Source organism: Corylus avellana, chromosome ca1, assembly GCF_901000735.1.
Source record: "Corylus avellana chromosome ca1, CavTom2PMs-1.0".
NCBI lineage: Eukaryota > Viridiplantae > Streptophyta > Magnoliopsida > Fagales > Betulaceae > Corylus > Corylus avellana.
This window is the reverse complement of record NC_081541.1, coordinates 7,508,402-7,534,297: the sequence shown is the minus strand read 5'-3', so window position 1 is coordinate 7,534,297 and position 25,896 is coordinate 7,508,402. Positions and strand designations below refer to the sequence as shown.

Here is a 25,896-nt window from a genome sequence, read left to right as displayed (position 1 = left end):
TGCGGCATAGCCTATTGGTCTTTGAATATATAATGTTTTGGTAGAATACGGCTGGTGGTGTTTGATAAACTGTTTTGAAGGGTGTTTTTTTTATTATTATTATTATGTGACATAAACTTAGAAAAAGTTTTGAGTATTTTTTTGAGTATTTTGTCAAAGAAAATTGTTTGTTAATTTTTTTTAATAAAACAGAAAAAAGTAAATAAAAACAGTTGTTAATCTCAAACGGAGCCGAATTTCTGTGTTAAAGGATGGCGAAGCTGGAATTTAAATGATGAGATGCTGAAACATGATTTTTTTTTTTTTTTTCTTTCAAATATATAATCATGACTATATTGTCCTATTAAAAAAGTATCAAGGTTTTTTTCTTTTTTTTTACCTGAACTTCAAAACTATCAAGTTCTGGTAAATTGGTAATATTGTATTTCCAACCCACTTGCTGTGGTGCACGTGGTTTCCACTTAATTGAGTCCCACCAATCATCCCTCGGGACTCCTATTTTTTTGAGGTGAGTAATGTCATATGACAAAAAATTTATTTTTTATAATTTTTAACATGTAATTAAAAATAAAAATGATATGCACCCTTGCACATGCGAACCCAGGTTAAAAAGCCATAAAACAGTTGTATAAAAAGAAAAAGATAAGATAAAGGTGCACACTAACCCAAAAAAAAGGATAGTGTTCAAGCAGTGGAATATGCCACCAACCAGTTTCTTTACAATATCCTAACGGAATATTTTGGAAACATATATTGAAATCTGACGAACTCTGGGGCTTTTCACTGATTTGAAGTAATATATCTACTCTGGAAGAACTTGAGGAGAAAAACCCGGATTGAAAAATAAAAATTTTTGCATAGAGAATACTCATAAAAACATATATATACATTTTTTAAAGAAATTTTGGAAGATACCCATTAGTTATTTTACCAAGTACAATTCTTTATTTTAACTATTACTTTTTACTATACTCTCAAATCGATTATCTATTTCATTTTCTACTTGCTTTAAAATATTATTTTTCATTTTTTTTATTATATTATTGCCAGCACTTTTAATTAAAGAAAAAAACAAACACATATATAAATTTAGTTAAAATTAATAATATAAATAAATTTTTTTCATCAAACTGCAATTGATTTGTTTTCATCCGCGTGTTTTCATAGATAAATTTTTTCATCTAACTGCAATTAATTTGTTTCCATTTGTTTGTTTCCATGAAATAAATTTTTTCTGTGAAGAAAAGTTCAAAAGAAATAAAAAAATATTGGGTGCAAAGAGGTGAAATAAAAAAACAATAAAAAAAAAGAAAAATAAACAATATTTTATTTATCTAGTGTGCTAAAATGAATAGCTCTAAATTGCTATTCACTGTAGCAATGTACTTATTCTAACTAATGACAAACTACCCTGTTGGAGCTAAAACAAGAGTAATAATAACTAAATATAACTAATATTGGTCTTTTAGCTAAGCTGCTGGATATGCTCTTAAAAGTGGTTCCCACTTGAATGGCAACATTTTATTATTGGCATGTCAAACATTCGTTGTATTATTTGAATACATGGAAGAGAATTTCCCATCATGGAGATACTTCTTCAATCGCATTTGTGTTCATCCATGACTTCCTCAATCATAACAAATCTGCCCTTCTCTATGGAGAGCTGTGCTGCAACTCCTATAGCAACTGAAATCAAACCATCTTGCAGACCCACGGCAGGAGCTTGCTGGCCTTTAGCTCGGATTGCAGACAAGAAGTTAAGGTGTTCCAAGTAGCTCGACCCATGATGCAGCCCATCGTACCTGAAAACATATAATATCATTAGAAAGCTAAATACATAAAGATGTTTTCCTTTGCAGACATGGAAAATGACAATCAAACTCTACAAGAAAGCTGCTACTCACTTTATTCGCTTATCCTCAGCTTTTGAAGTTTGGACACCATCTCTCCCTGCCACTCGGCTACCAAAACGCACTATACTCTCAGGAACAAAGGCCTCCCCCTGTAACAAAACTAACACGCTGATCCTGAGAGGAAAGAACATTTACAACTAATGGGATATGTCAAATCTAAAATTCAAGTGGAAAAACCATAACAGGCCACCACTTATTGTGAGGATTTCTTGTTATTAGGCTGTCCAAATGACACATAAATTTGAGTAGCTTAAGAAAGAAGGGTTGCGGGACCCAGTAGTGCACACACTGCAAAGTGATCAGAGAGTTTTACCTTTCCAATTTCACCAACAACAGATATTTCTTGCTCATTTTTACTGCCTTCAGCAAACATGCAAAGGTCAAGCATCCCTCGAGAACCATTGTCAAATTCAACAATAACATATGCATTATCAATAATATCTGGTACCTGAAAGCATAGAAAAGTTGTGAATAACCACGAGGGTGTCCAAAACTTAGAAGGGCAGAACTTCCGGTATGATACTCTCCATTTAAGGCTAAGCTTCCACATTCCAACTTTAATCTAAATGACAAGTAGCATTGCACAGACAAAAAAAATATATCTTGCATTTATTTACATGGTAGTAAAATAAGTATTTAGGGTCTTTGTTTACTACAGGAAATCTTTGTGGGGGAAGGAAAACGGTGGAAATAGAATTAGAATTAGAATCCGTCCGAACCGCACCCTTATCAGTGAAAATGATTTTCACAAATTATAGTCTCAGGTATGCATATGCGAGTGGGAGCCCAAAGCCATAGTCCTTAGGTTTACAGACTATTTAATGCCATTTTGCAGGCAGTAGACTGGTTACAACTACCTAGTAAATCAATGGTACAATTTGAGGGCATGTTCAATTTAAATTGGGTATATGACTTTTTAAGTCCTGCAGGAATATAATTTAAAAATATTAACAGATAGCTAAACTTGTAACCTAAGTTTTTAAAGGCATATCTTTGACACATCAAAGTTACCTTTCCATCATAGATTTCATCCTTGTGATTAACATCAATGGCTCCAGAAGCCATTACACGGACAGGATTTGCCCCTGCAAACAACCTCATCAGATCAAAGAAGTGGCAGCACTTCTCTACCAGTGTTCCCCCCGAGTTAGCATTGAATCGGTTCCAATTGTTGACCTATCACAAGCATAGGTCCATAAGATGGATTGCTACACTGTAATGATAAAAAGAGCAGCATTATATACCTTAACCAGAAAAGGAAAGCGATGTTCACGGATTGCCACCATCTTCACGGGTCCAAGATTTCCGCCCTTAACTATTTCTATCAGTTTAGCAACAGGTGGCATGTATCTGTATTCCAGACCAACTTGTACAAGCATATCCTGCCTCTTTCTAGCAGCATTTAGAACCTAATTCAAGACACACTATCTGAAACACATCAATAACTTGTAACAAGTTCATTTCATTAGTGAATTCAGTAAAATATGTGTATATAAAACAACATGTAAGCAGTGAAGCCACATGATACTAATAGAAAATACCTCTTTTATACTTCAAAGAATCCTTGAATCAGGTTTGGTTTCCAACATACAATGAAATACAATTCATTTTCGCACACATTTATTAAATTTTATACCACTTTCCTACATTCTCCCCACTACTTATGGAAAATTCATCCACAATTAATCTTTCGGAAGTAACTTTTGAGACCTCAATTACCCCTCAATCAGTGACAAAATCTAAACTATCAGCATGGGAAATCAACCAGATAACAGGATCAGCCATCAAGCATCAAAATGCTACACTAATGTGAATAAGATAACTGAATAGATGCCACGCAGCAAAAGATACAACTAAAACTGCCATTAGCAAATCTAGAAATCCATCAAGAATAGATGCCACACACCAAAAGGCACATCTCTTTTGCTGATGAGTAATGCTACACACACTCTTATTCTTTCACTCCCACTCTCTCCCACCCGTAGGTAGCTCCCACTCTCACCATTGGATCAAAATCCGATATTAATGTATCCCAAATCTAATGATGAGAGTGAGAGCCACCTAAGAGTGAGAGTGGGAGTGAAAGAATGGGACTATGTTTAGCATTACTCTTTGCTGATTTGGTAGGCTAGACAAACAAATGGTGCCATGTACATTAACTCAACTCAGCACAACCTTACTGCATATTGCTCACACATTATCCATGCAAGTCCCCACCAATTGTCTACCATTTGAAAATGAAAACATATGCTATTTTCGTCATGTTACACATTGCTTTTGTTTTATTTGCTTAAAAAATATCATACTGGTTTCATGACTTTTTCACCATCTATTTATCATCCCATTCATTCTTGACGTCAACAATTCATTGACCAAAAATGGGATTCAAAAGAATTTGTGACAATGCTTGAATCTTCAGTTGAACACAATTCAAGTCTTTGAAGTTACGCATCAAAACAAAGAGGCGTCATGTTCAAATGCAAGCTTGCGAACCTTGCATAAGAGGGTGATTTATTGTACTATCCATAAGATGAGTAGCAATGCAATTTACAAGTTCTATGTAGGGATTAATACATGTTAGTGATGCCCAGGGTGGAAGAAATACATCTTATCAAAAAGAACGGGTGGCATGAATCATACTACCAAATAACTGACCTCTTTGCAGTGAGCAACTGTAGTGCACAATGGCTTTTCCACCAGGACATGATGGGGTTTCGGGTAATTGATGATATCCATAAGGATTTCATAGTGGGTCATGTTTGGAGTTGAGACAACCACAACATCACAGAGACCACTGTCCAATAGCTCCTGGTGTCCTGAAAAAGCCTTCAAAACTCCTAAAGTCAAAACTATTTTTACTGAGGAAATTCTTAAAGTAAAGCACAAATACAAGGCCCCTATAGAATGGATCCATTAGTACCCCAAGCTCTGCCTCAGGACATAGAAAAGCAATTGCACAACTTCCATGACAGAATCTTAGGCATCAGGAACCTATCAATTTTAGTCTTTAATTAAAATTGATCGTGGTTACAAATTACAACCCTAAATTTCTTATGCCCATAACTGACCCAAGTTAGTTGAACTGTTATCAATCTCAGCCTTAAAAAGAACTAAACAACATTTGATACCAAAATTACAAAAGCATAATGTTACATGTGAATCCTATAAAAATAAAATTAAAAAAAAAAAAAAAAACCAATAATGTTATACACAGGAGTAAAATCTTGAACTTATAAATTGGAACATACAAAATATTCAAAGTAGAACGCGTAGACATTGGTGTTTGGTCACAGTTCACACCCTATGTCACAGAAAATATAAATATTATTCAATGCCCAATTTACCAAAATCCCTTATAATATTAACTTCTTCATAAGCTAACTAATTAAGCAGTCAAAAAGCGATACCTTGAGTTGCCAATCAAAGGATTGTGCTAATTCTAAGGCAAGCTGTTGGGAAGGGACATATGGGTCAGCTATAGCAACAACGACCACGCCTTCTGTGCGAAGATGGTGCAGATTGATGAGGTGCTCTCTGCCCATCATTCCCACCCCAACGATCCCGTACTTCACGGTGCTGTTCAGTGCAGCCATGGCTGAGAGAACGCTCATTTACCTCCACCCTCACAGTCTGTGCGTTAGTTGCTTCTGTTAAAGCTAGTGAGTCCAAGTTCGAGAATCGAAGACAATGGCTCCTCTTCTTAACATTTTTGTTTTATCCTTTTTTTTTTAAAAAAAAAAAAAAAAAAATCCTAAAAATACAAGAATAGCATTCAGCTACAATACATCACGTTATAATACTTTTTCAACCCAAAAAAAAAAATCCCAAATCACATTAATAAACTGAACCAACGATGCCCAAAAGCTTAAAAATAAACAAAAGGGTAATCAAGCTCTTCGCTAAATGATGTTTACCGCATAATTATAATTTTGTCATATTATCACTTGGCAGATATTATTTTTTAAATGATAATCATTGATCTGACAATATCTAATAAATCATTGAAACCCAAATCAGAAGTTGAGATTTGAAATCCAAAATGAAAATTATTGAAACCCCTCTTTGTTCTTAAGCACTACTTGATTATCACAAAAAAAAGGTCCCTTTAAAAAGGAGAGACAGAGAGAGAGAACACATATACTTACTAAACCGAACCAAACGAGCAGAAATAAGAAAAGAAAGCGAAAGGGAGGATAACAGGAAACCAATGGAATGGGTGGAATGGGTAAGAATGTTTCTACCGACAGTTATTCTTTCCTGTCCACCCATTCCGAAGAGTTCCAATTAACTCATTTTCCCTTTCGCCCTTACTCCTTCAGCCTTCTCACTCAAACCCCTCTCTCTGATATTTTTATCACCCTTTTTTATAAGAGATTGGAAGAAAGAAAGCACTGTATTTAGGGTTAGGTGGAGAGTGAGTCACGGTTCTGAATCCTGATACATAGGAAGCAGACGCGTTGCATCGATTTTCTTTTCTTTTCCTTTCTTTTTTTTTTTAAAAAAAAAAATAAAATAAAATGCTCAGTATTGTAAGCTTTTTATTAAATTGACAATAAAAATCAAACGGTATAGGTATATTTTACAAATTTAATAATAATTTTTTTTTTAAAAAAAAAACAAAGTGAAAAGATAGCACTAGCAGTGCCAGTGAGATTGACATTAAGAAAATCAAAAGTTGGGAAAATAATGCGCCTGGCTCTGCAACTTGATTAATTGAAGAGAAGTTAAAGCACTGGAATATGCCAGCCACCAACTAGAAGCATCTTACTTTGAAGTTTGGCCACTCACAAGGAAATCACAACCACATAAAACAAAGCTAATCCCACCGGGGGAGAAGCAAACAATGGCTGCCCATCTTTGGCAAAAGATGCTTTCCAACATGAGGCGGAGAAAATTTGGATGAACAATGCCCCCAAATATTGTAAAAATTGTATGCCTTAAATGTTTTATAATGAACACATGAGATTTCACATTCTTTTTTTAAAAAAATTGTAGCAGTTAATAACTATTTAACTATACGGTCTTTTCGGCTGTAACTTAGCAATACACCCGAGTGAGTTTGGCTATGGGTAAAAAGGTCGTCACAATTATGACTATAACCGTTAACAGTAATTAGTAAGATTTATTAACCACTTATGCAGTTAATAACTAACTATTTTTTAAAGAAAAATTAAAAAAGTTAATTTTTTTTTAAAAAAAAATTAGAACAACGTTGTTTTTATGGTAATATGATAATACCTTACTGCATACGACATCATTTCTAAATTTTTATATATTTTTTTCTATATAAATATAATATATATTATATAATATACATAAAGGCAATTAGTGGTTAGCGATTTCTTCAAAACTTAAAACCGTTAATAATAACCGCCTAGGCGGTTAACAGTTTTTCCTAACTGCCTTAAAAAGTGGTTAATAGTTAGTGTGATTAGCAATTAATGCGATTTGCGGGTAGTTAATAACCACTCACTTTTTCACCCTAAGTTTGAATTGTTTTGAAAATTAAAAGTACAATTTTAAATTAATATTAAAAAAATGTATTATTTAGAAGTGGTTATATATATTTGTATTTTTAAATATGGTTAAATACTTTTTTGCCTTTTATTTAATAACTTTATTTTTTGTCCTTCGGGTTTTGGTTTTTATTACACTTGGTACTTTGGTTATGAATAAAGATGGAGATGATACGTCTGTCCTAAATTTAACGAAAATTCACGTCAACACCACTGAAAATGAAACATGTGTCCATATATATAGTTAAAAATTAAAATAATTAAAAACCCTTAATTTTTAATCACCTAAATGCTCCCAATTTGGGGGGGCCAAACCACACCTAGAGCCAATCCTTTTTTTTTTTTTTTTTTTTTTTTCCATTGACCTTTTGAAGTCGTCGGCTACCCCAAATTGGCCGGCCTAGGTTGGTTTCAACCGGAGTGGCCTCAACAACCACCCCCAGTTTGCAGCTTGGGCTTAAGGTGCTGGGGTGGCTGGAACTACTACTCCTTTTTTGGTTGTTGTTTTTTTTTTTTTTAATAAATTTTTTTTATAAATTTTTTTTTATATATATATATATATATATAATTTTTAATTAGGTATATTGTCCCATGTCCCATGTCGAGTTTTTAGAAGTGCTGATGTAAATTTTCTTCAAATAGACGGAAGTGGCTATCTCCGTTTTTATCTCTACAGGATAAAGACTCCATGGTAATCTATACACAAATGAAAACCGATTGGCAAAAAACACAAAGTTGTTAAAGATGCTAAAAAGTATTTAAAACCTTTTAAATAAATAATGTTGCACAAACAAAGGAACAATCCAGCCATTGACTAGTTTCAATAATCACTGTTCAGCAATCAAGCAAGTAGCCCTAACGATATTCTTCCAAGGTATTATTGGCCGCGCCGTTTCCATCTTCTACAGTAAACCCTAAGATCCAAGCTCCTCCGGCAAGGCCATGACACAGATCAAGCTTCGTTTCATCATGGAACATAAACAAACTGAAATGAGAGAGCAAGCATACGTTAGCAAACTACAAAAGAATGATGGACTACGACTAGTAAGAAAACATGTTCTAATTAGGAAATAAAACATTTTTCAAACCGTTCATCCTTTCCAATCACCCTCAGATCTAATAGATTCTCACTCATCTTTATGATAACCGTAAAACGAAGAAGAAACAATTTGCTGGATTATAAACTGGGAGGAGAGCTGCAGAGGGGAAAGAGAGGAACCAAAGGAAATCCTTGGAATGGGGGGAGTCGGCAAAGTAAAGTGGCCCTGAAAGAGGGACACCATCATTTCTTTGCCAGCCCTCCCATCTCCAAAAACTTCCTCCAACTTCATCTCCCTTTCCCCCTTCTCTCTTTGTCTTGCTACAATCAGAAAGATTCCTTCTTTGTGTGTATTGTTGTACAATAGGGAGACTCTAGGGTAAATATAGAAAAAGAGGAGTAAAGGAGAAGTAAAGGATATGGCTCTCCCCCAATAAAACATTGCCATTTGTCTATCACGTTCATTTGGGCTTTCTCGTTTTCCAGAATTTTGGGCCTTGTCTTTTGCAGGCCTATAGTACTTCGGTGGCTTCCAGCTACCCCTGTAACCTGTCGGTGAGAGTTTTAAGCTTGACTCAAGAAAAAGTGCCCCGACAAAGGTGCAACCTACCTCATGGTCTAATGTAACATTGTTTCCTTTCATTTAGGGTTCACTTAACCTATGGCCCACATAATATAGCTTTATCGGGTATTTTTTTCATTGGGGATATTGACAATTTTGGTGGTTTAAGAAAATATTGTTTCAATTAAAAGTTTAGAAGAGACATAATCAATTAAATGGTAGTTTTAAGAGGAATATGAACTTTTTCTCGTTCAATTCTGTTTCTTGAAACCTTCTTTGACAGTCTTCATTTTCTCCTATTTTCTCCGTTTCCCTTAATTAACCTACTTGCGAGTTGCGACCATTCATGTACAGGTAAGAAGGTTTAGGGATAGATTCCTATTTTGGATCCGAATGGCTGATATCGGACAACCTGCTGTTATTGGATCAAGATCAAATACGTATGCACCAGCAAAAGAAGAAAAAAAGACCAGCATGTATGGCTGCTCGTGGTCGTGGGGAAACGTGGGCCCAGGAGTTAAGCAACGGATTATTCCCATCAATGGGATGAGTTGTAGTTTTTGTTGTAAATGGCATCTCCTGGGCGGAACAGTCCTCATATCATGGTTATTTAAATGACCTTACATCATTCCTAGTAAAAGAGCAAAGAGCTAAATGTTACTTTTATCTAAAATGACTCTTCAAATGTTCAAAAATTTCTTACATTAAATTAGCTAAAAAAAATAAAATAAAATAAATATTTGATTGGAAGAATTAAAAGAAAAGCTAAATGTAGTAGCACTTTTCAATGAAGCTATTTTATTTTTTATTGTTTCTTTTACCTGTTTTCTCTTTTTCCCAAATATTTTCCTACTTTTTTTCTATATTTTCTTTTTTTTTTGCAAAACTCTTCCCATTTTTTCTCTCACTACATGTTCTCTTTTTTCTAAAACTTTTTCATTTTTAATAGTATTTAAATGATATAGATAAAAATTAATATAGTTAATCGGATGTAGGAAACTTTTAAAAATTTATTAACTAAACTAGATAAAGTACGTTTTGAGAAGTCATTCTGCATAAAAATTTGGTTCATTCATTAAAAAAAGCTTCTTTTTTTTAAAATACTGATTTAATACTCTTACCTTCATTGGGTTATGGGCACCACGACTGACTGGGGGTTACTATCCACCCCACACAACTCATTCGTACAATGATTGGGACTGTGGCTACATTTAGAGAGAGAGAGAGAGAGAGAGAGAGCGCATCAAGAAACTCGGCATATCAATGATATATGTATATATATATATACAAGTGAATCCTAATCACCGTGGACGCATAATCAAATGAAATCATTACGAAGACTTCTTTCTGGTTTCTTGGTGCATGTAAAATCGCCAAACATCGATCCCATTGAAGTATGAGGTTTCAGTATGTCATTTTTCAATAGAACAAAATGGAATGCTTATAAAAGAAGAGCACATCTCTCTACAGAACCGTCTTCCAAGTTCCAAACTTGATCACCTTCCGGCCGGGCCAGAAATTAAAGCCTCCCAAAAAATTTACTCATTCTAGTTTATCACACTAGCTAATTATTCTTATCGTATGTATGTCCATGTGTTACTTGCTACATCTTGAGTATTATTACTATGTACCATTCTCCATCTTACGCTTTATAAACATCGATCGATCTCCGCTTTACTCATACATCACAGTTTCTCTCACCATTCTCTTCATTTATTTTCGTGCGATAATGTTGTTTACCTGTCCAGCTTTATTGCCTTTTGCATAAGCAGACCCATGGCTCTCTCCTGCTCACTGAGCGCATGGCGGAAGTGGCATCGATGACCGTAGGGGCAGACAACGCCAGCAAGGACCATCCTGCAGACCTCGGTCTTGTAGCGTGGGTGGCGGAGGACTGGGCGGAGCTCCTCCACGCCATGAGCGAACTGGCACTGATCTCCGTAAGGGCACGAACCGATCTCCTGCCATTTGTTACACAGCTCCGTCTTGAACATGCCTTGGTTGTACACTTCTAGTTCAAGTGCCTCCTCCTCTTTCTTCCCTCCAGGCACGTACACCTTTTGCTGTACGATCAGACAAAATAACTTAAAAGGATCATCGCCAAAAATTACATGAAAATCCCACGTGTTTTGACATGATGCATGGTTATATGACAAGAACCCTTAGATTACTCAAATGATACAACGCATCTTATTCATTAGGCTCATGAGACTTGGGGCTTCATGCCTGTATGGCTGTATGTTGTAATTTCACGACTTCCTCAGCATCAGGAGTTGAGGATGAGATCATGATCTCTAAAAGACGTAGACCCCCTTATACTTCGGAAAGGCCAAATCTCTCTTATAGAAAGCTGTATTTTATTGGGCAAACTGTTCTCTAGACTGCTGGGCAAGTGGGCATCCAAGCTTTTAGGCTTTTCTAAAGCTTTCATTTGTTCCGGAAACCATCCCACAATGTCAGCAAGTGTCAAAACGATCCTACCTCAACTATTTTCACATTATCAGTACTTCAATGCATTTTAAATGATCGCGCGACTACAGTATCTTCGTTACGTTAACTCTTTCCTTATGTTGCTGAGTACTGGTGGCTTATCCCGTATTGATGATCATGGATATATAGTGGGCCTAGTGGCATCCGATTATCGTTTGGGCCCTTATGATCCCGAATTGAGCTTGTCTACGTGGCCTTCCAAGTTCTAAAACTTAGACAAATCTGGACGAGAGGTTTTATCCTCTGAGAACGGGTTCTTCTTTTTCCACTTCAACCGTACAAACATGAAATTAAAACCTAACGTTGCATGAGCCTTATCCCTCAACCCTTCCCCCTCCAAAAAAAAAACAAAAAAAAATACCCACAAAAAGGTACACGCTACATGCACACAAACGTCTAAGTGAAGCTCCCGTGCACATCATGGAACGGAACCATATCTTCCTTCCAGTACTATCAGACTCATTAATTGGCACCTAATTAAGCTAATAAACCTTTATATTCGTACGCATGTCATGATCTAAGTCCTTAAAACCCAATGAATCCAGAACCTCCCGTGGCTCTCTCCATATATAGTCTAATTAAACTTGTCACCCGCTTCAGTTTTTTTAAAGAAATAATTTTATAAACATATATACATGATACTAACTATTATTTTCAGAGCTCTTCGGCTATTTTCATTGCAGCTTACTAAACAAAACCGAGATCCGAGACATGGCCGGTGGGAGACACCAAAACCGCTTTCTCAATACTCAATGGTGCAATCACAAAAAATTAAAAATAAAATGGCAATTAGGTAATAAATTTGAAAAGTGTATCACTTTCAACAACAAAAAATTATTAGATACGGCTAGCATCATCTTACTTAACTAACAGGAGGTCTCGTTTTATTTGATTGAGAATGCAACATGACATCGTGTCTATGTATCAACGGTGGAGATTAAAACAAAGGAAATCTCATTAAAAATGAGACTTCTACTGCATCTAACGGAGCAAACTGTACTAACACGGGGGAGGGGGCGGTGGAACACAACAGGCAAATGGTTCTGCTTTTTCTGTCCTCGACAAATCAGAGCGAAAAATTTATCCTCAAATCTGCAAAACCATAAAATAACAAAAAATAAAAAAAAGAAGGAAACTCAATCTCAGTCTCAAGAAAAGAAGTGAAAGGGTTTGGTTGAGTCCAATTTGGGTTGTCTGATGGATTAAACGCATGTAGGTCGATGTGGGTTAGTGAGAGTTAAATTTATGCAGCTTGGGGTGATTTGGATCTCCGTCTATGAATCTATGATGTTTGATTTATTTTATTTTATTTTATTTTATTTTGCCTAAAGCGATGTTTGGAGGGTTACTAGTACACAAGTTTCTGTGAAAGGGGCTGGCCTTAGGAGGTTGATTGGTGTTTGCTCCGCTTCATTCGTTTTAATCTCTATCGTGATAATTACGACAGATCTCATTCTTAATAAAAAGAAAACGAAACAAATAAAATAAAAGAGAATCTCCTGTTAGTAAATAAGATGATGCAAGCCGGCCGGACTTAAAATGTTAAAGAGTGTTACCGTAACGTTGAGTGGACTCGTAGTGGGAAACCGAGTCGCTCCCCGAGTTACGCCTCCACCTCTAGCACTAGCCTGAGTTGCCGTCTTCAAGTAACCACTGGACCTCACAGAGATACTCTTGGGCAACGAGAATCGCTTCCTTTCCACCTCAACATTCTGGACTCTTCCGCTCTCGATCACGCTCGTTGGGCTCCCATCCGCCACGTCATCCCAAGCAGAACTCCCCTCGTCCCCAATACTCAGACCGCGAAACGCCTCTGGAAGCCCAAACGGTGCCGTGTAGTCGGCGGAGGGTGAGCCGAGCCTGATGAAGAGGCTCAGGTACTTGTTGAGCTCGCAGTTCACGGCGCGGAGGTGCGTGTTCTCGCGGCGGAGGGCCTCGGCTTCAATGGTGGCCTCGTGGAGGTGAGTGAGGCAGAGAGAATGGCGATTCACGATCTCCTGGTGCTCCTGTACGGAGCGGGAGTGGTAGAGGTGGTTGGATATGACCGTTGAGCTCGAGTCGGAGAAGCCTGAGTCTGAGTAGGGGGACACGGAGAGGGAGGATTTGGTAGGGAAGATAGGGGAGTAGAGGGAGGTGTATCCGACGCCGTCTGTATGAAGTTGGCACTTGAATGGGGAGGATCTGATGCTTGTGGTGGTGTCACTGGTGTGTCCGCCATGGGCGGTGGAGGCCGCTTGGTCCTTTTGCATTTTGAGCTCTTGAGTATTGCTGAATAAAAGAATCAGAGGAAAATTATTGTTTCAATTATTTTACCGTAAAAAAAAAAAAAGGACAAGCAAAAGCAATTAGGTTAATGATATATCATTTTTCCATTATTTTTCCGATTATTCTCTGTTTTCTACGATTTTTCTTTTTCTGCAATGTCAAAGAACTCTTCTGAGTCTCTGCCGCATTCAAGAAACTGATTTCCGATTATCAAATTATTACCTAGGATAAATGGCGAAGATATTGAGATTTCCGATTATCAAAGAGTTTAAAAGTAATTACACAAAAAAGCTAAAAGAAAACTGATTCATAAGTAAGAAACAGATCGATCACAAGCATAACATTGGAAATAATCAATTCGTCCATTAATAAAACAAAATCAGAAACAGAGATTAACGTAGCTCTGCAACGTCGAAGGAGAACTCCTCAGCATTCAAGAAACTGATTTTCGGAAATACATCAATTTCATAAAAATGGCGAAGATATTGAGATTTCCGATTATCAAAGAGTCAAAAATTAATTAAGAAAATAAGCTAAAAGAAAACCGACTCTTAAGTAAGAAACAGATCGATCACAAGCATAACATTGGAAATAATCAATTCGTCCATTAATCGAACAAAAATCAGAAATAGAGATTAACGTAGCTCTAGCCTTTGGATTCATGAACCAAAGCACAGAAATATGAAATAAATACAGAGTTTACATTGAAATAAACTAACAGAGCAGAAGAAGAAATTGCATGATTGGATCAGATTAAATACGGTTGAAATTAGAGAGAGAGAGAGAGAGAAAAAAAAAAAAAAAAAGGAACTCGATCACCTGAAGCAGCAAATAGCAGAGAACCTCTTTCTCTGGTTTTAGAGAGAGAGAGAGAGAGAGAGAGGAATTCTGTGGGAAGCGAGGGTAGAGGTGGTTTTATATTGGGAGGCTTTGGAGGGAAAGAGAGGGAATGAGAGAGCGTGCTTTGGTGCGAGGGAACTATGAAGAACAAACGAATCTGAAACCGTTTTGGGAGACAATGGTAACAGCCATTCACCACATAGTGCCCTTTTTACTTCCAACTACCCTCACAGTCACGGTTACAAAGCTTCGCTGTGTGCTATCAGGGGCATTTCAGTCATTTCAACGTACTTGAAGCTCGTACAGTAATCTGCTGTTACTGTAATGGGAGAAGAAGGATAACAAACGATTGAGCCTTTCTACGGTGAAAAGGGCCCGTCGAACGGTTTACGCTTCACTTGATTTGGGTCCCATCATGTAAGAATTTAGCTAACCGGAGAGTGATTTACTGGAGAGAGAGAGAGAGAGAGAGAGAGGGTGTTTGGAGTTCACGTATTTAGAGCGCCCACTTCATTGGTCACATGCATTGGCAAACAAATTGCACGTCTCGTGACCCAAATCCAAAATTTCAAATTGACTTTAATATCCTCGGGTTTCCAAGTTAATTATGACAATGCCTTTTACATGCATGCTTGGTGAATCAGTTATTCAACAACTAAATTTTAGGGCTTAATTTAATTGAGGATGTAATGTTATTATGATTAGAAATTTAGAATGAAAGCTTGAAATTTTACCTTAAAAACAAAATTTCACTATATTGTGCCACATGGCATTCACGTAAACTGTCATATATCAGTTTATAAGGGATTGTAGTACAACTCTAGTTTCTATGCAGTTCATTTTACTACAAGTTTAGTGCTTAATGCTGTTTTAAGTTCTCTACTCTTGGCCATTTCAGGTGAACATGAAAATGATTAATTAATTAGTCAATGACACTCTTTTAATTATTTTATCAATTATGAAATGTCACATCAACTTGTATGAAAACTATAGTAAAAACTGTAGTATCCCAACCATCTTCCTTTTCTTATAAGCACTATGAGTACCTGCACGAGAATATTGATTGATATAGTGCTAAACATAGGATGAATAAATCAAGGTTAAACTGCTTTTTTGTTGATTTTATTGTAGGATTCTTCAAATGGTTGGTATACATTAATTACCTAGAAAAAAAAAAAGGTTTCGGCAGAGGCCAAAAATTCGAATAATAATCCCACAAAAGGGACCCAGTTATAATATAATATAATATATTGTTAATAGTTTTTTTTTTCAAGTTTGAAGGGAAAGGTAAGGTGGTGTGACAGAAGTGAAGCTGAGTGTGCAAGGTCCCATTGCGGTTAGAGAGGGCATTTGATTAAATTGTTGCTTGGTTTAGAAGCTTATTGGTGGTTTTGGGGTTTCAAAATTTCAAGTCATGAAAGTAGATTAAGACATATGGCATTTAGGAAGAAAGTGCCATCATGTGTTTTTTGCTTCTTTATCACAACTATAACAACCTCTTTTGTTTTGTCCAATAGCTCCCCTATCAAAATCTATTATCAAATGTTTGGTGAATAATAGCATCATCATGCTCGCCTTCCCCGCCTATAGGCTACAGCAAACACTTTTTGATGCAACCATTGTCAATTCAGCCACACATTTTTCATATTCTAACCTATTATTATAAACAATATTAAGCTTTGTTTCTCTTTCATTTTCATTACATTTGCCTATTTCCATTTTTTATTCTACGTAGCTTTAGAGTGCGAGAGAGGCATATACTTTATTTTAATGTTGCAAAACCCTAACCTATGCTTTGGGAACTCAGCATCTGAAGTAGAATTTTTATGTGAAATTCGGACAACTTAAGAGAGGGAAGTTTTGGAGCTGACTTGTCTCAGGCAAGTAAGTCTCGCATCTTAGACTGCCTGAAACAGGTGAGCCTCGCAACCGCTCTCTTAGTCTGTCAGGCTTAATGGATTCATTTCAAATGCCATGCAAACCATCATCAATTATTTGAATTACTAAGGAACATTCAAAGCTCTATTGGATTATTTTCGGTGTAACTTGCAAGAAATAAATGTGTTTTTAAGAATTGCCATTGCTTCCCACCTAATTACTACTATAATTTTTCACATATTGGTCAAGTGACAGTTCACTAATTTTTCATAACAGGGAATGAAGAGATTGTTACGTACAATCAGTAGAAACTTATACAGGGACTCAACTGAAGTTTTAGGGAAATTATTCTCCCAGAATCTCTTCTCTACAGACGCATAAAGAACTTTCATCAATACAAAGCATTTGAGACTTTTTGCCTCTCTGATAGAACTTGAGCACAGACTATACACATACATGGGATTGAAAGAATTGGTTGAATTAAAGCCATAAACATGAGTGCCACGAATGTGTCGAATTGAAGCTAATAAACATGAGTGCCCCATGGGGGCTATTTCACTCCAGAATTGAAATATGTACAACTCCAAGATGCAAAGCTAACAGCTTCTTGTCACATCAATACCATCAGAGTCATAGCCCTCTGTCTTCACAAATCTTCCTTTTACCCGCTTCCGAATATCAGCTCTAACTTTCCGAGAGGGGTAACGAATTTTGTTTTCATGCCTGAAAAAGGAAGAACCCTACATTTACCATAGGAGAGCATAACCAAAAGAAATATACCTCACATTTCTTACGACAACCTTGAGCTGCTCTAAGTCTAGTCACAATTGAGAGCTTGGTAAAAGTACCTTGTGAGGTTCTATTTTGGTAGTAATCTACATCTTCATCCCAGATAGATCTAGTGAGACCTTTTTCTTTTTTTCTTTTTTTCTTTTTTTTTTTTCTAGGAAATTAAGCTAAATAATCTCCAACCAAAACAGAAAATAATTATTTTTCCAATAGAGTGATTGTGTGCATTCAGGTTTTTGAGTTACTAGGTTTATAAAATAAGCGTATTATGAAGTGAATGCATGCGAGAGGAAGAGACAACTGTAATCCCGTGGCATTTACTGAAATCTCAGAGCAATTTATGATACTCACTGGAAAACCTGGTAGAAGAGAGAAACATAATACTCACAGTCGAGACTTCCTCTTCTCTTTGTACCTCATCATGGCAATTTCTCTGGCCTCCAGATGTGCACCCTCAAGGTAAGGTGAATTATATGAAGGTTCCCCTCCTGTAATGAAAGGAGAAATTCCGCTATCAAGACAATCAGTACCACTGCTCTCCGCACTAAACCTCGAAAGAGAGAATGACAAAGTTGAATATGATGGTCGAATTGGACGAGGACAATCCGCGCTTCCAGGAGGGTTATGAACTTTGTCGGAAGGACCTATGTATTTGTCCATATGAGCCGACGGAGTGATGTGAACAGAAGAAGCCACCGAGGCATCCTGGCATGACATAAAAAGAAGGAACAGAAAAAAGAAAAAAAAATTATATCAAAACTGGATACATAACGCATGTTGCCTTAAAATGTTCTGAATGCCTGTGAAAAATACTAAAATCTCTATCTACTTGTACAAAAGGTTCACTAACAAACTTAGCGCCAAACAATTAATGACCAAAAATTCAGAACTTATATGCTCATTGGTACCGTTATCACCATGAGGGCAAGCTCAGGTAATCGACCCAGCTACCTGCCTAATTGCACCATACTCCCCAAAGTCAACTAAGTCCCAGCAAGAATTTGCAAGAGCCACAAAAACCTATTATCACTAGGCCTAGAAGTCAGAGAATGCCTAGCCAAAAAACTTTCTTGTAAGCGGAAAAAGGAGGACAGCTCTTGTTGATGGTCACTTAGAAAGCTATGCTAGTATATAAGACGCAATAGAATGGTTTATCTATATATTGTCCGAGAATTTGAAATGTCATAGAAGTAGATTGATTAATAGGGTATTTGTGACATGCGCATGTTGAGGTATTCATCTAAGCAGCGAGTGATTTTAAGAATAAATCATAAAACATAATTATTATTATGAAGCCTAGATCATTTAGACTTCCAAGTCAAGATGGGGATAGCAACTTCAAGTACCCTAAAAGATCTACATACCACTCTACTACTAATTTACGTTAATGATGATATTTGCAGGTGTTGACAAATATTTTCATTAAACTATTGTAACGGCAATGAAACCATATGCCTTCCAGAACAAATGTAGACATTTGCAATTGCAGTACTCGGTTTACATGCATACATGTTTGTTTTTTGAAAATACTTGATGCTAAACATGCTTACTTTACGATTTCTTAAACCCAGTGCAACATTTTACATATTCATTGATGCATTCAAAGTTATTATTGATAGCAGTGCATGACCTCACTACCTATAATGATTATACTGCTTTTATGAGTGTCGTGAAATTTCTATTTATGTGTAAAAGCGTCCTTATTAGTGTACTTCTCAGTTCAGGACCTATAGTTTAAAGTTTCTAAAGCCTCTTCCTAATCTTCAAAGCATTTCTCCTATTCATTTTATTCTTCCTTGTTTTACAGGGTAGAGGGAGTTAATACATATCAACACATTGAAAATTTTAAATCTCAGCGATAGTGTTTCCAATTATAATGCTATTCTAAAAAATGTTTCAAATTATAATGACGTTTTTGAAAGAGACAAGATGCAGCTACAGAACCAAAAAAAAAAGAAAAAAAAAAAGAGAATAGTAATGATTCAGACCTCCATAGCACTTGCATGCCTGTTATCTGAGGTGTCAAGGGACAAATCCTTCTCTAAGGAAGAGCACATGTCGTCGTTATCATCATGCATAGCCCTGATTGGATCTTGATCACCCCCAAATAGTTGATCACCTCCAAATAGTTCTTCAAAGTTTAGGAATGTTAAATCAACATCAGGTATGTTGAAATCATCATCACAAACAAGTTCTTCACAAACCCCGAGGTCTTGTATAATTTGAGGCCACAGCTGCAAAAATCAATCAACAAAAATTAATTGTGTAGCATGAATACAAAGTGTTGTAAAAAATTTCAATGTGACTAAATATGTAATCAGAACCAACTGCTCCTGGACAGCCTATATGAGAGCCATAAGTCTATTGTTGTCAAGCGATGAAATATCCAAAGATTGAGATCAGGATCTCAAGTCATACACGATACATGTGGCCATGTGCACAAGCTGACTGTGTCAGAAAGCAAGCAAGAGATAATCTAATTATTGTCAAGATAAGATAGAAGTATAAGATGGAGACGAGCATCATGAATATGAAACAAGTACTCTGAAGTTCAAGACATGCAATTTTACCATGAAACAAGTTAGACTAAAGTCAGCTCAATTCAACTCAGCAAAACTTTGTCTCAGAAATTTGGAGTTGACTAAAGAGACCCTAATCTACCATTCTGCACCCACTTCACTTTGCAATAAGTTGCACGTGAAGGAATTACTAACTGTGTATCACAGTTTAATATTCAGAAATATGAGGCATTTAGTTGTAAAACTTGTCTTTTTTGTTTTTCTTTTTGTTCCACGTCCAAAACATGCTAAAGACTTGTATATCAAAGTTCTAAGCTTACGTACCTCAAGTGAAACCATGGTCTAGTATATATTTATAAATATCAATTGTTCCATTACGTGGAACTTAGCATCACAACTTGGATACAGAGTAAATAATGAAAATTGTGGCGAGAATGAACTAACACAGTCCAGTGCCCCCACATTGAGAAGCAGTTTCACTTATTCTACTGGCACATGCTGATTAATCAAACAATGATCCAATTTAATGACATGATCATAATTATCAAACCTGACTACTTTGAACTGGACTTTTATATTGCCAGAAGGATTCTCCATGCAAAGGAAGCCCAATATTTGAAGATGAAGGCAAATGCTCCTGTTGAGAAAATGTGAATGGCAAAGTGTCTGCTTTCAGCTCCTGAAGTGAATCGTCCATTTGTTGAGGATCAGTGCTAAGATCCTGGGAATGTTGTAAATGCTGATCAATATTTTCATTGAACTTCTCTGGAGCATGTGTTGAAGAAGATATGTCAAGTTGTTCTTGGTCACGTATTAAAGGCGAAAGGTTAGACTCATCAGTGATCTGCAGCCTTTTCAAGTCAAGAATCTGTTGAAGAATATAGCTAGTGTGCTGCTGTCTAACTTTATGTACCTGCAAGTGAAGCGCAATACTAAAACAGATTATAGAGGTTTTTTGTAGTCGTAAAGCAATGCACACAAACATAATCAGACACTTTAATGTGTGAAATATATCAGACCCCAAAATAGCTGAAGAGACTGCAACTCATTTATAATAGTAAACTATCTAGTTCATTGTCAATATCAACAAGAAACCAAATTTCTGAATTGCCAGACTCTTAGCATGGATTAGATCAATGTACTCCATTCCATGGGTATCTGAATTGATTATAATGCACATTAAAGTTATTGTCAACAAGAATTTATCGTCAGATGAAGAGTTAACCCCATATTCAAAGTCATTAGAAACACCCTACTTGATCCAAGCGAGCAACCATGAAAGTGAAACCACACACTTGATCAGTAGGAGGAATCTGATGTAAACGAGGATGCAAGTCATTTGCAAATGCTTCTAATAGTAAAGTCTGTTAAGGTGTAGGACTTTTGATATATCTGAAGGAGTCCCTCCTCATCATTGTCATCATCATCAGCAGCTGTCTTACCTATTTCTGGCAGGTGAGTAGAACCCTCCACCATAATCTACCAGAAAACAAGGAGCTCTAAGTAAAACTAACAATTGTTTTATCCATTTTAACAATGGAGGATGTTGGACCTCAGCACTAGAGATTTTTCCATTTTAGAACGATATGATTCATATTAGAAAATAATAGCATATGGATTTTGATGTGAGGTGTCACCAGTCAAGGAGTTCCATATATTTTGGTAAGAGTCACAAGAGTACGTTCCATATATTTTCAGCAACACAAAAGTCTCTTACTACACTAAGACATAGACAAAGTAAAATGCTTATGAACCTCCTCAAATCTAAGACCCTATCCCATGTCAAGGAGTAACCCAATCATAATTCGCATCAATTCCCCCAAAGTATCACGTCTTTCCTGGGCTTGAACTTCTTATATTATGTGAAAAATGAGAATTTAAACATAATAATATTATCATGGATCCATCAAAGAAGAACATATATAGTGTTAATCCTGCTTACCTTACTTTGTTGACGGCTTGATCCCACTTCAGATTCTGCTCCGGAGACTAGGGTTGCACAATTCAATCTAGATGAAACTGAGAGGCCTCCACTTTGTGAGCTAGATTGTCCTGGAATATCCAAATTTACAACGGTGGAATCCCCAGAACCACGTGAAGTTGACACAAGTGAATATTGACTAGTACTACTGCCTGCTTCATTTAGTTCAAAACCCCACAACGATGCAAAATCCTTAGCAGTAGGGCATCCCACGTAGCTGCTGATTACCTGTTTCTGATGCTGGTAAGAGCCATCATGCTGGCTTCGGTCACAGCTGCGACACATGAACAATCGGTGATCTGTACACCGAACATAAGCTGGGCGGTACCTGCACAAGTCACATAGGATGCTTCGCAGATGTCGACTGGAAAGTGCATTGGCTGAATGGACCTTTGCATCGCAGGAAAGGCAAAGATATGCTGCATCGGCCTTACAATATACAACTGGCCTCAATGCTGTGCAGAATTCACAAATTTTTTCCATCTCTTACTCTGCAGTCATAAAGAACTCCCAGACTCTAAAACCTCGTAATTTGATGTTTCACATTTGAGTTTCAGTGAATATGGATATCAATTCCGCTGATCTTTGAAGCCCAGAAACCTTTAACATTAAAGACACTGTCAATTATTATCATGACCATTCCCCCCTACAGTTTCCAAAATCTGAGAACCATAACCATACCAACGTGACAAATGTGGTATTACTGCAATTTAAAAAATAATAATAATAATAATAATAATAATAAACAACAACTATACCACACCTTGCAAACATAAAATTATTAAATTCCACATCTAAAGGCACAACTGTCAAAAACTTAAGGATGTGCTTGTGAACAGTTCTTTTATCACTTTTCTTTTGCCAGAACTTTAAACACTTAAGGGTGTATCTTAGACAGATCTTGTATTTTTATTTTCTAATGTGCCCTAAGTTACAAACACTTCTTCTTGGATGGATGGCTCTAAGGACCACGATATAAGCGAAAGCCATATCTGGTTTTAAAATTGAAAGACTGTAACAAATTGTCCCATTGTTCTGCACCTTGAAATGAATCACCTCCTTCAAAGGTCCTTATTCAAATGCGCAAAAAAAAATCATGCCCTTATAGGATCACTTTTACAAATACCATTCCTAGCTAATATAAATAAACAAACAGCAACACCACCCATGAACATCTTAATTTCTCTTAATTCTTCATTACAAGGTTCCTTCCATGGTGACTTGGATTGATCCCAACTCATCATAATTTGGTCAGATAGTATTCAATATGAAAAACTATACAATTCAGGAAACATCCTTAACTCATCAATAAATTATTTATAATCTTCAGTAACTTTGCCAGAATATTAAGCAACTTTCTCCATCCCACCATAGACTTTTCCTCAGTACTGATAAAGTTGTAATCCTTACTTATGCTTCATCTACTACATCTACCACGATTGTACTTTACCTATCACACCTACCTATTCTTGTAAAGCTATATACTAGGATGGAAATTTAAATGAAATCACATTTGTCATGAGAGCAAAATTAAATGAAATTAATTAGGAAAATTACAAGCTCAGGAGGAGATTTGTAACATCGTATTTTTCTATATAATAAAATGTAGGCCATTGAATTTTATCCCGCTTTAATTCTATGTGTTCTCCCTTTCAGCATAATTTGCAATCCAAACACGCCCTGAAATATATTTGTTTTTCTTTAACATCAGTTACACATATACGAGCTCCAAAATTCAAATCCAACCAACCAATTACTCTGTTCCTTTCATAAATCCAACTGCAAAACTGCAGTTGACTTATCTGCATCTGAAAGAAACTAAACGCGATCTTAGCTAAACAAACAGCCAAAAAAAACCCCCCATATCAAGTTTATATCCAATCTCACTTCACCAGTTGACCCAAAAACTCTTCCAAACTTTGATGCGTAAGAAATTAAGATCAAAGTTGAGACATTCAAAATTTCAAAGATCACATGTACTTCAAAAACGAAGAAAGAACTTCAAAAAAAAAAAAAAAAGGAAGAAGAAGAAGAAAGCAGAAAAGTACCTGCGGATGAGTCAAAGAAAATCGAAGAAGAGAAAGCGGTTAAGCTTTTTTCTTCTTCGGAGTTCGAGTCTCAGAGAGGTTGGCTCTATGTTCTCTATCTTCTTCTCATTTCTTCTATCTTTACTTTTAGTCCTTTTTTGTCTGACGTGTGCGCTTTTGAGCGTGAACTTTCCAGCGTGGAGGTGGACACGTGGCATGGAGCGTAGGGCCCACTGACGTTATCTCCGAGTTGCATGTGAGTAAAAGTAAGGACATGTGATCCAAAAGTCTACTGTATGTACCTGCCTCGGCCAATGGGAATTCGCCACGGCTTTATAGCGGTTAGGAATTGCGGCTACGAGTTTCACGCTGGGTGCTGTCTAAGCGCCTTTTTTGGCCCATTAGCCACCGGGCAGGTCTGGTTTCATACCAGAAATTATTGCTTTTTTCTCACGGCACTCAATACCTTCTATAGTCCCGACTCCAGAACACAGAGTTATTATGTTATAAAAAGTATACAAAGGAAAATGTTACATAATAGAAGTTTGGATTTGACGTAGATACAGTAAAAAAAACTTCACCACATGTGCGGTACTTTTTTCAAAAGTTCCAAATTTTTTATTATAATTACCTTATAAATACTTTACAAACTATCTTACAATTACTTTTCAAACCGGTGTGAGTGTGACAAGGTGAAATATAGGTAAAAAAAAATTAAACAACAAAATTTGATATATTAATATAATTGTTTAATGGTTTACATGATAAATCTTTATAATTATGATTTTTCGTTATTAGACTGCTTGAATTTCTAAGAACCATCTAAACAATAAGATAAGGATCTTTTATTTTAGGCTACCCAAATTTTTGTTATTCCTCGTTATTGTTTTTGCATTCGCATGCAATAGTAACAAAATAGTTAGGTCTAAGGACCATCCAGACCACAAGAATAGAGTTGTTCAAATTTTAGTCTAGGAGGCCACAAGGCCTACCTATTTCAAAAGTAATGCTAAAAATTACATTTTTATCTCATAACTATCTTATAATGCTAATGTGACAATGTTAAACAACCATTACATAAATCATTGCTAAAAAGAAAAGTTTCGAAGTTGATTAGTACCGCTACTTCATCATTATAAGATAATTACGAAATAAAAATGTAATTCTAACGGTACTCATTTTAGACCATTAAATTATAAGACCTAATTACTTAAAACAAGTGAGCCCCGTAACATTTTTTTACCCTCCTACAAAAAATGGGACAGCCAAATACAATAAGCTCTAATACGAGGAATTGTATGCGTCAAAGGAAGGTAATACGCTGCGACATTGTAATAAATTCGGGCGGACCATGAAGCAGCCGGTAGGTGCAAAGCATTCAATTGAAGATGCGACATGAGATAAAGAACAACCTGTATGATAAGGCACTCTTTAAGAACCTGTACCTGTCCGCCGTGAATTGACGTTCGCTTTTTAGGCACAAGCCCCGCATAGATAGAGAGTGGGTGGGGATCAAGCTTCAATTTTTTTCTTGCACACAAGAAAGAAGCGACCGTACCACTAGCAATTGCAAATGACACAGGCAACAAACCACCCCAAGCATCTGCACATGCGCCAGATGATATACTAGGGCATATGTCCTGTCAATTTAGAAGAAACCTCTAAACTTTGACAAGACATTTTTAAGAGAAATGACAGTTGGGTTTCATTTTGCCAAACAGTACAATTTCAAGACATTATATCTGACTGACTGACTGACGCAAAGAACAAAACCACCCTCATTGTCCGTTACCTTCCAAAAGAAGGCCTAGTGGCACAACTGGGCTACCATGTCCTGAAACACCCGAAACATCCTTATGAATTGACTTCATGGTAATGAAGTCCTTCAAGGACCCTAAACAAGGAAACACACAGCATGACATGTTACTCGTACACTTGGTGGAACAAAGAATATAATAATGCTACTCAAATACTCATTTAATTTCACACCGACTGACATGCTTTAAGTAACTTTCTATATTGTCGTGCAAGATGCATAATCAACTCTGGCATTGGGCACTCACCTTTCACCTCCTTG

At 36.4% G+C, this 25,896-nt stretch overlaps 3 protein-coding genes and 1 long non-coding RNA gene across 7 annotated transcripts; all 4 read right to left on the bottom strand.

The window, feature by feature from the left end:
* Positions 1-1,299: 1,299 nt before the first annotated feature.
* Positions 1,300-6,330, bottom strand: LOC132183903 (uncharacterized). 2 transcript variants are annotated; one of them, XM_059597372.1, is made up of 8 exons: positions 6,059-6,130; positions 5,321-5,632; positions 4,569-4,739; positions 3,158-3,322; positions 2,925-3,089; positions 2,227-2,361; positions 1,905-2,002; positions 1,300-1,802 (listed from the first exon to the last, which is right to left on the bottom strand). In XM_059597372.1, the coding sequence occupies exons 2-8, from the start codon at positions 5,522-5,524 to the stop codon at positions 1,598-1,600; spliced, it is 1,143 nt and encodes a 380-aa protein (XP_059453355.1). In that variant the 5' UTR covers positions 5,525-5,632; positions 6,059-6,130; the 3' UTR covers positions 1,300-1,597. The 2 variants fall into 2 exon arrangements, with proteins under 2 accessions (XP_059453355.1, XP_059453363.1); XM_059597380.1 differs by lacking the exon at positions 5,321-5,632 and having other exon boundaries at positions 4,569-4,729; positions 6,059-6,330.
* A 1,664-nt stretch (positions 6,331-7,994) lies between these two features.
* Positions 7,995-8,809, bottom strand: LOC132167080 (uncharacterized). The gene is made up of 2 exons (XR_009438652.1): positions 8,518-8,809; positions 7,995-8,414 (listed from the first exon to the last, which is right to left on the bottom strand). It is a non-coding gene; the product is annotated as an uncharacterized LOC132167080 (long non-coding RNA).
* Positions 8,810-10,419: 1,610 nt separating this feature from the next.
* LOC132167364 (zinc finger CCCH domain-containing protein 15) lies at positions 10,420-14,687 on the bottom strand. The gene is made up of 3 exons (XM_059578316.1): positions 14,605-14,687; positions 13,077-13,788; positions 10,420-11,093 (listed from the first exon to the last, which is right to left on the bottom strand). Exons 2-3 carry the CDS (start codon positions 13,767-13,769, stop codon positions 10,767-10,769), a joined length of 1,020 nt encoding a protein of 339 aa, XP_059434299.1. The 5' UTR covers positions 13,770-13,788; positions 14,605-14,687; the 3' UTR covers positions 10,420-10,766.
* A 2,062-nt stretch (positions 14,688-16,749) lies between these two features.
* Positions 16,750-23,930, bottom strand: LOC132182748 (zinc finger protein CONSTANS-LIKE 9). Of its 3 annotated transcripts, none has more exons than XM_059596083.1 (6): positions 23,841-23,930; positions 21,754-22,392; positions 20,362-20,724; positions 19,281-19,526; positions 17,681-17,997; positions 16,750-17,226 (listed from the first exon to the last, which is right to left on the bottom strand). In XM_059596083.1, the coding sequence occupies exons 2-6, from the start codon at positions 22,273-22,275 to the stop codon at positions 17,100-17,102; spliced, it is 1,575 nt and encodes a 524-aa protein (XP_059452066.1). In that variant the 5' UTR covers positions 22,276-22,392; positions 23,841-23,930; the 3' UTR covers positions 16,750-17,099. The 3 variants fall into 3 exon arrangements, with proteins under 3 accessions (XP_059452066.1, XP_059452074.1, XP_059452083.1); XM_059596091.1 differs by having other exon boundaries at positions 17,708-17,997; XM_059596100.1 differs by having other exon boundaries at positions 17,162-17,226; positions 17,644-17,997.
* Between the last annotated feature and the right edge of the window lie 1,966 nt (positions 23,931-25,896).